Genomic DNA, 13,857 nt, shown 5'->3' with positions numbered 1-13,857 from the left:
AAGTTTACATCTAGAGCCATGACGCTCTTGCGTATTCATATCAATAAATATTGATCAAGAACATTTCGTTATATCCATAATTGACCATCAAGTCATCAATTACCTTATCATATAACATTCTTGACCATCAACATGGATTGTTGGTAAACGTTTTTTACCAGGTAAACGTTTACTGGTTAAGAGTTTTGTCTCTCACTTATTGGATAAGATCCTTTTACCTGGTAAGATTCTCAGTTTTTGCCATGTTAATCTGGTAAGATAAATGACACCCATCAGCCATGCGGATGTGGTAAGATAAGTGACCCATTAAGCACTTGCACCATAAACGTTTGATAAACATGCCTCTTAATCTGCACATTTTTTAGCAAAGGAAGTTTCTAGAAAAATGTCATGGATTGAATTGGTACCGACTGCCATTAATTTGATCTTCTAACAGGAAAATCTTCAAACCACCTAAAATGCATCTTTCCAACAAAACATATTGAAACAAAAATGTCTTTTTCCAATCACAGTAAAAGATTAAACAACAAATATTCTAAGAAGGAAATTCAGTTATTCGGTATAAACTAACGGCCAAGGTATGAAGGAAAATTGGCACCCAAAGACCCAACTCCAGATTGTTGCCGAGCTGCCGGTGCTGCTGATGTTGTGCCAGCAGAAGAACGACCCACCTGAGAATTTTGGTATTCCCCCAGACTAGGTGACCCGAGTTGGGAACCATAACTGGCAATCATGCTTGGGCTCACTGTGTTGATCCCGTAACCACCACTGATGCCGAATGACTGTGGTGTTGGAGTTATACTATTCTGATTCAAAGCAGAAACCAACATTGGATTTTGGCCGACCATAATTCCGGCTACTGGATTCATAAGCTGAGGAGCATACAGTGCGCCATAACCATAAGCCAGATTCGCAATGTCACTTTGCTGAAGGTTTCCAGGACCAGTAGGTGTAACCAATGGGAAATTTTTGATATTTCTGTTTGCACGTTGACCATCCACCGCTTGTCTGCACTGCAATTGACAACCGTCAAAAACCTTATTGGGTTCCTCCAAAGCCTTCTTGCACCCTTCGGCTGTCTTGTATACGAACATTGCAAACCCTTTGAACTTTCCAGTTGCATTGTCGATCCCCAATGGGCCTTCCTCAATTTCTCCAAACTTGGCAAAGTGGGACCGAAGGGCGTTTGGATTCACATGGGAAGCGACATTTGCAACAAAGATCTTTCGTCCGGTTGGATCTGCTTTAACAGTTGGCTGGTTGTTATTGGGTCCAGCTGGCCCTGCAGAAGCTAACTGGCAAGAGGCCATGCGACTTCCTATCTTCTTCTGAGTCTTTTTGAGGGCTTTTTTTGCACTTTTTCGGGTCTTGAAGAGAACAAAGCCGTATCCTTTGGCCTTCCCGGTTACCTTATCTGTTACAACTTTGCATTCTTCAATGTCACCATATTGTTTGAAGACGGAACGTACTTGGTCAGAGGTGGCATCCCAGCCAAGGCCGTAGACAAAGATCTTACGGTGAGCAGGGTCCACCTCAGCAGTTTCGGTGAGGCTAGCCACTATTGAATGGTCATTCAGGGCTGCTTCTTTCAGGAACTCAACAATCTTATCTTTCGGCAAGGGATCTAAAAGCTTCCTAAGTGTCTCCTTTTTAGAACTCTCGTCACCTTCTTCTTCTTCTTCTTCTTCCTCCTCCTCCTCCTCTTCCTCTTCCTTTTCCTCTTCCACTTCTTCTTCTTCCTCATCCTCATCCTCTTCTTCTTCCTCGTCCTCTTCAATTTCTTCTTCATCACCCTCTTTTACTTCTTCAGACTCAGATTCTTCAATTTCTTGTGTTTCTTCTTCGCCTGATTCTTCCTCCTCAGATGTCTCATGTTTAACCATTACCTTGGGTTTCTTTTCCTCCGCTTGTACTTTGAGTGCTGCTGATGTTCTCTTCTTCCCCATTTGACAGGCACCACTCTTAATCAGACCCGAAAGAAGACAACAGTTACCTAAAAAAGAAAATTCATAATGCTTGCAGTCAATATTAAATAAACAAGAAATTAAAATATATCACCCAATTGACAAAAACTTTATTGGAAAATGCATCGAACTTTGACTATAGTCTATATAATTACATGCATCAAGTCCCATGTAATTAAACCCTTTTAGAAGTAAATATAAGCATAATTCTTTGACAAAAATGGTAAGTAGTTTCTACATATATAAATTCAGCAGTGCAAATAACTTTATGCATCATTTCCTTTTATAATTTACAATAATAAATACAGAAAATAGATCATGTCGACAGACGAAAAGTTCAGGGAGAAACATCAACTTTTGTCACTTGCAAAATGACATCTTTAGTAAGCTAACATAGAGCTATACTTCTGGACTAGAATTTTGCTATTGAAAACACTGACATGCAGCTTAAGGTATGGCATTTTACAGTTAAATGCAATACTTTTATAAAATCGAGGAGGAACAAACTTTTGCACAAGCAAAATGGCATGTGTGGCTTGGAAAAAAGTATTAGTATACAAGAGAATACAGAGTTAAAGACCATATGCTAACCAATTTACATCCATCTGAATTTCATAACTGAGTATATGTACCATACATCCTATCCCAAACGAAGTCACCTTCTCAACTTGCCATCAGCCTATTCCACTTAAGAAAGTGAACAACTTGCTTCTGAAATAGCTTGAAAAATTATCTGCTACATTTCTTAGTTATTATTCTCTTCTTTGTGTCATATATGCTTCATGTCTAGCCCCTTGACATTTAAGGAACAGACAGTTATGGATCCATTACAAGTGTTGTCTTAACTGATTCCATAAGCCTTTGTACATTGCAGGTATATATAACTAAAGGTGAAGGAGCCACGATATTGAATCATGATTCCAAAACTAGGAGGCCCATTAACTCCTTAAGTAGATCTACACTTCATAAAAGATATTCAGACTTTCATGATAACAGGTACTTCAATGGTCTTTGTTTACTTGGTGACACATAATTCATGGAGTTTCTGGGACTTCATTTAGTTGTCAAAATTGTAGGATTCACAATTCAAATCTTACTATCTGATTTGAATTGAAAGATGATATCCCATTAGTGTATCAAAATCCTTTCCCACAGCAGTGAATCAACATTATATTGGTGAACCAAATCATATTATATGATTCTATTAAATTAACCCTATATATCTTACCTTAATTTTGTGGATTTGTGTGGAGAGCTTATTACATAACTTATTGCACCTACATGAATCAAATACTGTTTTTGTTGTTATTTGGTGAAGCCATTACAATTGGCTAATGGGACAATATCATTTTCTCCTAATTACTATAAGAATATTTGTGTTTCATATTCTTACACACATTGATTCCAAATCGAATTCATGAACAACTATGCCCAAGATAATGTCAGTAGTTATGAAATTTCATTGCTGGAAGTCTGGAACTGTATGTGAGAAGAAGCCCACAAGATAACTTATTTATGATGAATTCCAATTTTATGGCTTCACCAACATTTACCTATGAAAGTGATACCAAGTATTTACACAAAATTGCCGTTGCTACTGCAATTACATGATGAAAAAGGGCAGGAGAAAAGGAATTTCGTTAACAAGAAATCAAGCAGAACCATAAGAAAGGATCACATGTAGGAATTTTCTGTCTGTCAATATCAAGCCTCCAAACAGGGAGAACGCAGTCCAAGAAAGGGATTTGCTATACCAAGAAAAAGAACATCGCATAAATTTACTAATGTGTAAAGTTCTTGGCAATGTGCTCTTCAACGTCACAGGTGGTTACGTTGCGAAGAGCTGACATAAGAAGCCATGCCAATATTTGGGATCATGAAGTTTAAGCAACATGATGCCCTTTTATGAAAGAATTTTACATAATGTCATGATTTTTAAATTATTCTATCTTCTTCCCCCATTACTTTTTCCTTCTCCACCCCCTTTTTGCTTATTCCATCTACTTTCTATTTCTTCTTCCGAAAATCACAAGGAATAACAAATTACATAAAGCTTCAAGATGTTTGCTTTATACCTTTTCCTGCAATCTCCTTGGAACCAGAAATACAAATTCAAATAAAAGATCCCAGTTATAAGGAAGAGAGAATGATACTTGTAATAAGGTGTGCATCTTCATACATGATCCAGCCCCACATTTCGATTACCCTAAAGCTCCAGCACTAAATTAAGAGGGCAATTCTGTTTAACGCTTACAGCAATTGCTTTTCAAAACAATCTAGGTTCTCCACATCCACACCAACAAAAGCATAACGAACAACCAAAATCAGATATCAAATCGGTTTGCGGCTAACTTAGTCATAACGCAATCAATTGTATTCCGCTCTCCCCCAAAAAGTAGAATAAATTGAGAAGTTAGCTAATCACAAATCGACATTCTCATCATATTTCATCCGAATATAACTCCTAACCAGATGGAGAATGATTATTTTTCAATCCGATAAACCCTAATAAGCTATTGACGGAAGACGAGACATCGTAACAAGAAAATTAAGAATAAATATGGCCCAGATGCTTAGAGTAGAAGCATATGGAGTCATGAAGCTATAAAGACTTACCGTACGTCTTGCCGGCCGGAGGTTGTTTTCAGACGAGATAGGCGTGTGCGTGAGTTAGGTCTATGTGTACTTGTGTAGAATCTAGCAATGGTTTCTTCGTTGCAGCTTGACCAATAAACTGAAGCCTTTTTTTTTTTAATTTCTGGCTAAAAAGAGTGAGAATGTATGGGCTCATCCGAAACATTTTCTCTCAAACATGAGGTGTGTTTTTGAAAATTTTCGTCAAAACAATTTATTGATTTATTTCGGTATAATATTAGTAGTAAGTATTTTTGAGTATTTGGATAAAAAGTTTATACCAATATCAAACCGGTAATAAAAAGATTTTAAAGAAGTTAAATAATTATAACTTATAATAAGTTGATAAAAACTTTTATAGGAAAACATTATTTCAAATAAGCAATCCCAAACATCCCTTTAATAATGTTTTTTGTGTTTTTTTTCTTTTTAATATATGTATTTTTTTTTAATAGATTTGCTTGTTTATTAATATTTATAAAAAGCGAAGTTTTAATATTTTATTTTTTATTTTTGCAATATATCCAGAAATACATGATAAATCGAATAGCATCTTAATAGAATCTTAATTAGAGATATTTTACCCTCTTGTAATGCACATATAAAAACAAAACAAAATTTAATTTATTTGTAAATTTGATGAAAATGGTTAATTTTTATTATTTGAATTAAAATAAATAAATAAAATCTTAATCGTTTTAGTATTTTTAATAAGAGGTTGTTTACTTGCAGCTTAATTAGACTTATTAGTCTATCTGGCTTATTCGCACAGCTCATTTGGGTTGTTTACTTACGGCTTATTTGCACAGAACATGGCTTAATCGTACAGATAGAAATGGTGTGTTGTCCTCATTCAGCCACAAAAATGACACACCTACGGCCTACCCCTTATTTAAAGCACCGCCTCTTTCCGAGATGAGACACCCATCGTTGGCCTCTTTATGGTTTTTGGTTTTGATGCTCAAATAATTAATATTGGAGGGTAAATCGATCATTTATGTTATTCAGACTGTTGGTTCAGATAAAAAAATAAACAACAACACTCATTTATCTAGACAGACAAATTTATCCATACATGACTTAATAAAAAATTTAATAAATAACCCCTTATTCACTAAAATGAACCAATTTGGATGATACCTTACACAATATAGACATTTTTTTTATTCATAAGATAAATTTGTAAATCGTAGAATGTTGTGAAGATGGTCTCTTTGACTTTTTAATCAAATCTTTAACACTATTTAAATTTTGTTAACGGGTAAATTTGACAAAATTTGAATTGGATCCTAAAAAAAATTTATAGACCAAATCAGAAAAAAAAAAAAAAAAAAAACAATCCTCTGGCAATTTGCAAATCTATTTTGCAAAATGGATGCTTATTTATTAACACTTGGTAAGTGCAAGTGCTTACTAGTTCGATTATTTTATCGGATTAACATAATAAAGACCGGAAATCTTACTCTATAAAAGGGAAGACAAAAATTAAGAGTCTTCCCAAGTAAGTGAGGGTGATAACGCTTACTCGGTAAGTACTTATCGAGTTATAAACCTTCACTATTACTTTATTTTGATGACCAAAATATCACCCCATAAAATAAGAATGACGATTCTTAGCGGTGGACGTTCGATAAACGGTCCCTTAACGACAATATTGAAAACAAATGGTTACTTAGTTGACTATTTTGATGATTATTCTTTTTTAATATCGTTTTCATAAATTCAAATTACTTGATTATGTATTTAAATTGTCTTTTTTTTAGGCTTCAAAATTATAATAATGTGACGACTTTTATAAACATTTTCTATAAATATTAAAATATATCCAATAATTAAAAAATTTAACACCTCTTTATGAAAAATATCGCTTAAAATATGTTTTCCTTTAAGGGTTAAATACATAAAATAATAACTTATTTTTATAATTTTTTTTATTATAGTCTTCTACTTTTGTTTTTTTTTATTACAACAATGTACTTTCAAATTATTTTTTTAATTAAAGCATCGTACTTTAAAAAATCTACTCATAATAACAATGGGTTACCTATTACCCTTTAAACCGATTAACCCTTGACTTTTTTTGCTTATGTTATTTTAATAAGGTGATGTGGATGACACGTCATTTTAATGACTTAACTAAAATAAAAATAAAACCTGTTTCAAATTATTATTAGTGATTTTCGTTTTTCATTGCTACGGTCTAAAAATATATTTAATATTTTTTTGACTTTTTCTTATTAAGTTGCATGCAAATTAAATATTATAGAGTAAAATATTTTTTTAAATAAATATAAAACATCATTTTCGAGATATATTTTGTTTATAAAAAAAATAGCGCTTCTTATTTTATATTGTTCAAATAAATACATATATTTTAAATTTTTTTTTTAAATTATTAATAAAATAAATTGTGATCTATAATTTTTTAATATTGTTATATTAATAAAATTCAAAAAATCTAATTAATTTATTATATTTATATGTCAAGTAAAAGTTTTTGAAAAAAATATAATATATTATTTAAAAGATAATATTTTTTGGTAAAAAAGAAAATAATTCTTATTTTCTTTTTTCAAAAAACACATATTTTAAAAAAATATTAGCGAGATAAGTTGTCTTCTACTACTTTTATTGATACCAGTATATTAATGAATAATTTAGAATTTTTTTAATTCGTTTAATATATTTATTAAATAACATGTAAAATATACAAATTAAAAATATAATGTTTAATAAGAACCAATAGATACTATAATAAAATAATTTTAAAAGTACAATAATGTAGTAAGAAAGTGATATCATTTTAGTAGATGTGGATAATGAGGTGACATAAAAACCTGAATTTAAATCAAAAGTTTACCTAATGTTATAATGGATAAAATTTTCAAAATATAGTATCCTAATAAAAATAATTTGAAAGTAAATTACTGTAATAAGAAAAACTGAAAATACAATACTATAACAAAAAAAAATTATGAGAGTAGATTGTTATTTTATTATTTTTTATAAAGAAAAAGAATAACCTTGCGTGTTAGATATCTCCGTCGTACCAAGAGCATTGTTCTCATAACTGCACCAGCATCCCCAAATCGATCCCCCCACGCCTCCACCTCCACCACCACCACCAGATGGCCAGCTTATGGCGAGCCGTGATGGGCGAATCACCACCCAACGCCGACGACTATGACGGCGTTCAGTACTGGTCAAATCCCGAGCGCACCGGCTGGCTCACAAAGCAAGGCGAGTACATCAAGACCTGGCGTCGGCGTTGGTTCGTCTTGAAACAAGGAAAGCTCTTCTGGTTCAAGGAATCCATCGTTACCCGCGGCTCCCGGCCACGTGGAGTGATCCCAGTGGCCACCTGTCTCACAGTTAAAGGAGCCGAAGATGTCCTCAACAAGCAGTTCGCTTTCGAGCTCTCGACCCGATCCGAAACCATGTACTTCATCGCAGATTCGGAGAAAGAGAAGGAAGATTGGATTAATTCAATCGGAAGGTCAATTGTTCAGCTCTCGAGGTCCGTCACTGACAACGAGATCGTTGATTATGATAGCAACAGATGATCATTTAATCTAACGATCTCTACCTCTTTAACAATTTTGCCTGTAAAATTTGGTATGATGCTCTTTCCTTGGTTTGTATATGAATCGATAACATAATTTCTCTTGTTGGATTTAATGCCGTCACTTTTTTTTTCTCTTATCAAGTACGATATGTAGTTTTTAGGGCTTCCTCTTAGAACGTGCAATTTCTGAACTGGGCTACCAATTTTAGGGCATGATTGCCTCATAATGATGTTGTTTTCCTGATCATACTTTCTGAATTTGGCCATGGTTCCTTTCATCTATAGCAATTGGTATGGAATCTGCATCCAAATCATAGTTCTTGACTGTTACTTTGCCTGTGACTGGAGTACCTTGAAACTAGGATCATGCTCTGTAAATTCATTTTGTCAGAATTAAGAAATGCAGATCACTTTGTAGTTGTTGGGAAGGTCCTAAACATCTTGACTATTTCCCCTTGTTTGGTTCATTACTGGTTTACTTATGATATCAGTTGATGGAAGTTGCATCTTTTAGCACAAAGTCTTGGATCATCTCTCAAGTCCCTTCTTGAAAGTTCAAGGTTCCATCATATTGTAGGCTAACAAGTTGATTCAACCCCCACCTCATATGTTAATTGCCAATGGAGAAACCTGCATCCATGTAGCTGCTTGAAAACAGGGTGATGCAGTATATCTAGATAGCAATGCTCTTTAGGCTATCGGATTGTGGAGTTTCGGGGTTCACCTTAATGAGTATTGCAGGAGGGCTGTTTAATGATTAACCTGTTAGTTTGGATTATAATTGAAGACTATATTGGTCAATCTGAAGGGGGTGATGTTTAACAACTGTTTAGGAGGCATATAGATGTGGTTGATGAAGTAGATACTAGAGAGCCATTGCTCATGAAACTTGTGTAGTCTTTGGTCCACTCTCATTTCCAGTATTCACCATTTTGAAGGTTTTGCAATGCTAGCGCTAGGCTCCTAACTTCTTGGTCTTTATGCCATCACATTGTCATCCTGAAGTTGACTCCATTTTAATTCATAGACGACTCACCACTCATCTTCAAAACATCGTAACCAAGGTGGTTCTTGTGTTGGTTCGACACTGAAAAACTTGATTGTCTTGGTTCTTGTTTGTCGTCGATTTTCACCAGCAATCTATACAAACTATTAAGTGGCTGAACTTGTAATCAACTGAGAACCTACATTATGGGGGTCTTCTATTTTGATACAGGTTGAGCTATCCATTGTTCTTCATCAATTTGGTATAAAAGATTGAGCTCTTGCTCGACATCAACTCAAATAACGATATAGGAGTCTATATATATATATATATATATATATGGTTGGGTTCATGTTAGACCAATCTGTTTTCGTGAAACCCGTGAGACCATATTTTTACTATTGAAACTTCACAGCAAAAATACTGTCAAAGTTAAAAAAAGTCACCTTCACAGCATTTTGTTGTAAAGTTTCAAGTGTAAAAAGGTGGTCTCACGAGTCTCACGAAAACAGGTTGGTCTCACATAATCCCAAATCTATATATATATCAATGTAATTGGTATAACCTACCAGACAAGAAAACAGGTCCTAAGATTTTATAAATGAGCATTTCAGCAATCCAACAGAGAAACATACTCAGGTCCTATTATGAAATTAAAAGCCATTCAGATTACAGAAATTCAGTGGTAAGAGGCATAATATGATTATTCTCCTCCAATCGGGGCTTAGAACACGAAGAATAGGAAATCATATAAATAGATGTTTAGTTTGAGAAGATGGACTCATCTATCTCAATCTTCACAACTTCACCGTCGTCAAACTTGTCCTTCTTCGGCGGAGCTGGTGGAACTGGCACTCTCGGTGGTCCTCTTCCCTTCTTCTTGTTCCTTGGTCTCGCCTATCAATTCATGCATTATTGTTACAAGCTATAAACGTAACAAATCCAAAATCATAATCCTGACTGCATTGTGAAATAGGAAAACTCACATTCCCGAACGAGTGATTGAATCGCTTTCCTTTGGCAGTCTTCTTGTCCCCTCTTCCACAATAAACTGAAGCTCAAAACGACGAGATTGTTAGGTAAAACAGACTTAATCGAGGTTAAAATTGCATAAATCAAAACAACATACAAATCTAGGGTTCACGTACTCAGTGGTGAAATTGAGGTGGTTTGAGAGGACGAGAGAGACACTGACGAAGACGAAGGAGAGAGAGAAAGAGGGATGGCGGTTATGGAATGGGAACGAGAGAAAGAGAGAGAATTAGAAGCCATCGGAATAGATGTAACGGCGAGTGTCATCGACGCCATCGTCGGAAGCAGTGAGCTTTCACCAGGAGACTTCTCCGTCGTAGTGAAGATAAGAGTGCTCTCTTCGCCACTTATCCTCTGTTACATGGGAATACGTCGTCGTTATAGCTTCCCCAATGTCGTTGTCTCATTTTATTTACTTTTAGAAGGAAAAAAACTCTATTTACATATGCTTTTATAATCTTATAATTTACTTTTCTATTTTTTAGACATTTTAATAATTATATATATACTATATTATAAATCATTTGATAAAATCTCTTAAAATTATTTTTATGCATGAAATATTGTTTATTGATGCATATTACTTAAAATTTAAGATTACAAATAAATTTTGCGTAAGTATAACTTATTAAAGCTCTATTTTCGAATTCGTGTAACTAACTGCAGATAAAAATCTCATTTTAAATATAAAAGATCCAAAATGTAATTAGGATAATCGTTAAGTTCTAATAGAATATTTAACTATTATTTTTATAAAAAATATATTTTATTAAATCAAAAATAAATTACTTTGTTGTTAAACCTAAATTAAATTATGATTAAAAATTTAATTAAAAAAATTACACAAAAAAAAGAATTTTTAATTAGTTAATTTGATACGATATAATTTTTCAAAATTTTATCATATCTTCAAATTTATATTTTATTCGAAAATAAAAAAAATATTACTTTCTTAAAATCACATAAAACCGTATTATAAAGATAATGACAAAGAATAAAATGAAACATCACTAATTTTAAAAAATATCTCTTTTAATTGAAGACATTTCTTAGGAGTTAAAAGTAGGCAAATTTAAATTTTAAATTGAAGTACATAATCCCTAAAAACGAGGATAATGCGTTTAGAATTTGGAGCTGTGTTTTGGTGTGATTTGAGCACAAGCACAAAACCGTACAGGTTTGAATATTTTTCAAAATCGCAAACCGAACCACATAAACTTCAAATTGCATCGTAAAATGCAATGCGGTACATTGTGGTTTATAAAGTTTGTACCTATTGTACTTTATACTTACAATCCAATAATTATAGGTCTAAAAATACATTATAAAATTGACGATAAAGTGATCATGGTCTAAAAAATAAAGAGTTTCAATACACCCAATTCCTAAATACATATTGCATGATTAAAAATAGTATAAGAAATAAAAAGAATAAACTTCAAACTAAATTGGAGGTGTGAGTTGTGACATGTCCAACTAATTTATTAATATTGTCAATTGTCATATTGGATCAAACTCAAAGTCCAAACCACAAAGTCCAAAAATATAACATAAATAACAAATTATTCTCTCTCTCTCTCTCTCTCTCTCTCTCTCTATATATATATATATATATATATATATGTGCGTGTGTGCGCGCGTGTGTGCGTGTATGTGTGTGTTATATAAAATTAAAAAAATGTACTAAACATGCAATGCGGCACTGGTTGAACCTTGATTTGATAATTCAAAACCGCAAACAACACCGCATAGTGCGGTTTGGTAAAAATGCAAACCACATACTACACCACGAAAGTTCTAAACCGCGTTTTGTAGTGTAGAGGTTTGTGCGGTTTTTACGGTTTGGATGAACACCCCTAATAAGTACCCTTCACCAATTCATTGAATGTTTTTTTTATCAATACGGTTTAGTAAATTTTGTTTGCACCCACAAACGGAAGAATAAAACTGGAAGTGCATCAAAACTAAATCAATAACATATTATGTTTGATTCGGGTCGGATATTTTTCAAAATCAAAATTCGGTTCTTGTTGTGATTTGGTTCAAAATTGAAATTGAACTTTTTGTTAGTTCTCAAACAATTCAACTTTGGTTGTGTTTGGTACATGGGATAGGACGGGACAAAATCACCTTCCCATATTTGACACGACATGGGATATGACAGAAACTCACTGTTCCACGTTTGGTGCGACATAGGACATGAACAAGGATAGAGACTGGACGGGATAAAAAAAGATTTTTTTTGTTCCACAAAAATAGGTGAAGCAAGATGGGACAAGGTGAGATAAGAACTAAAAAAAGTACTAATGTACCGTCAATTTATATATAACCCTAATGTGGTATTTGTTTTAATGATCATCATTGTCCATCGTCGTCGTCACTGCCACCACCACCACCACCAACTACCACTGGCCACATACACTACTATAACCTCCTTCTCCACCTCGACAACCACCGTCCCCCAGCTCCACCAACACCACCTGCTCCCATTACCGCAGCTCACGACCAACTCTACCTTCACCACATCAGCTACAACTACCTCCTCCGCCGTTGTCGACCGCTGCCACCACCACTGTCCACCATCTTCACATCTTCCTCAGTCATTGTCCTCCATTGTGCCTCTTGTCCATCATCTTTACATCATCCATAATCACTGTTGTTCACCACCACTACCATTGATAAGCACTAACATCGCCCAACGCCCAATCTATCTCCACCACATTGCCAACCACCATCTTAAAATCATCCACAATCACTATTGTCACCAGTCATCACTGCCTCTACCCTATCACCATTGTCGCTATAACAATCTCCACCATGCATCCATCAGTTCATAAAAATCTTCCAAACCAAATGAAACATAGTTTTCCTTTGTAAGAACGAGGTTTGTTTTTGCAAACTATCATCAGTTATATCAAATTGTTCATTCAAATTTGGTGTTATATATATATATATCTAGGGTCAGATTCAAGGAAAACCGTAAAAAAGTTATAAAAAAAAAAATTAAGGAACGCTTTAATAACCAGCGATTAGTTCTAACCGAACGATTATTAAAAAAATAGCAATTTCAGCATTTTATTAAGTGGAAAAGGGTAAAATCGTACATTTCATTAATAGATAACCAGTTCCCTTTATTAAAATTCTTAAATAAAAGAAATTCATCACAATTTATGAAAACTTTATTTATCCTCTAAAATTCTACAAACAAAACAAAAAAATCTCTGAAGAAAATATATTCAAGACAATAGAAACAAAAATTCCAACCGATCTTAGCGCTGTATGCACATGTGAATGAATCAAAGTATTCATCGTTTTTTCTATTTTTAGGCTGCACGGACGTGTCAATGAGTCGTGTATGAACCATCCTTCATTTTCTTGGTTGAATGCACACGTGAATGAATAATCAAATTCATCTTTTTTCAATTTATGCAATGCATGCACATGTGATGAATAACTATATTCAACTGTCCTTCAATATTTTGGGTCGAATGTACATGTGAATCAAACCTCGTATTCAATGTACTTTCAATTTTTGGGTCGTATGAGCACGTAAACGATGGTTTCCTCTTATTCACGTGTGCATAAAACTCGAAAAACAAGAGTAGAATACATAAATATTTGAATCTTATTACCTATTCATGAGCATATAATCTTCAAGTGCATCAAGGTTTCTTACC

At 33.9% G+C, this 13,857-nt stretch overlaps 3 protein-coding genes across 3 annotated transcripts; 1 reads left to right on the top strand and 2 right to left on the bottom strand.

Annotated features, from left to right (window-relative positions):
• Positions 1–443: 443 nt before the first annotated feature.
• LOC112502376 (UBP1-associated protein 2A-like) lies at positions 444–4,692 on the bottom strand. The gene is made up of 2 exons (XM_025106268.1): positions 4,581–4,692; positions 444–1,993 (listed from the first exon to the last, which is right to left on the bottom strand). Exon 2 carries the CDS (start codon positions 1,944–1,946, stop codon positions 567–569), a length of 1,380 nt encoding a protein of 459 aa, XP_024962036.1. The 5' UTR covers positions 1,947–1,993; positions 4,581–4,692; the 3' UTR covers positions 444–566.
• Positions 4,693–7,690: 2,998 nt separating this feature from the next.
• Positions 7,691–8,606, top strand: LOC112527774 (pleckstrin homology domain-containing protein 1-like). Its single transcript, XM_025138575.1, has one exon. It carries the CDS (start codon positions 7,727–7,729, stop codon positions 8,159–8,161), a length of 435 nt encoding a protein of 144 aa, XP_024994343.1. The 5' UTR covers positions 7,691–7,726; the 3' UTR covers positions 8,162–8,606.
• A 1,112-nt stretch (positions 8,607–9,718) lies between these two features.
• LOC112522652 (30S ribosomal protein S31, chloroplastic-like) lies at positions 9,719–10,518 on the bottom strand. The gene is made up of 3 exons (XM_025131923.1): positions 10,297–10,518; positions 10,135–10,199; positions 9,719–10,045 (listed from the first exon to the last, which is right to left on the bottom strand). Exons 1-3 carry the CDS (start codon positions 10,454–10,456, stop codon positions 9,911–9,913), a joined length of 360 nt encoding a protein of 119 aa, XP_024987691.1. The 5' UTR covers positions 10,457–10,518; the 3' UTR covers positions 9,719–9,910.
• Between the last annotated feature and the right edge of the window lie 3,339 nt (positions 10,519–13,857).

The sequence above is a fragment of the Cynara cardunculus genome, assembly GCF_001531365.2.
Source record: "Cynara cardunculus var. scolymus isolate 2C chromosome LG 1, CcrdV1, whole genome shotgun sequence".
Taxonomy (NCBI): Eukaryota; Viridiplantae; Streptophyta; class Magnoliopsida; order Asterales; family Asteraceae; genus Cynara; species Cynara cardunculus.
The sequence above is the reverse complement of the archived record's forward strand: the minus strand, read 5'-3'. Positions and strand labels throughout refer to the sequence as shown.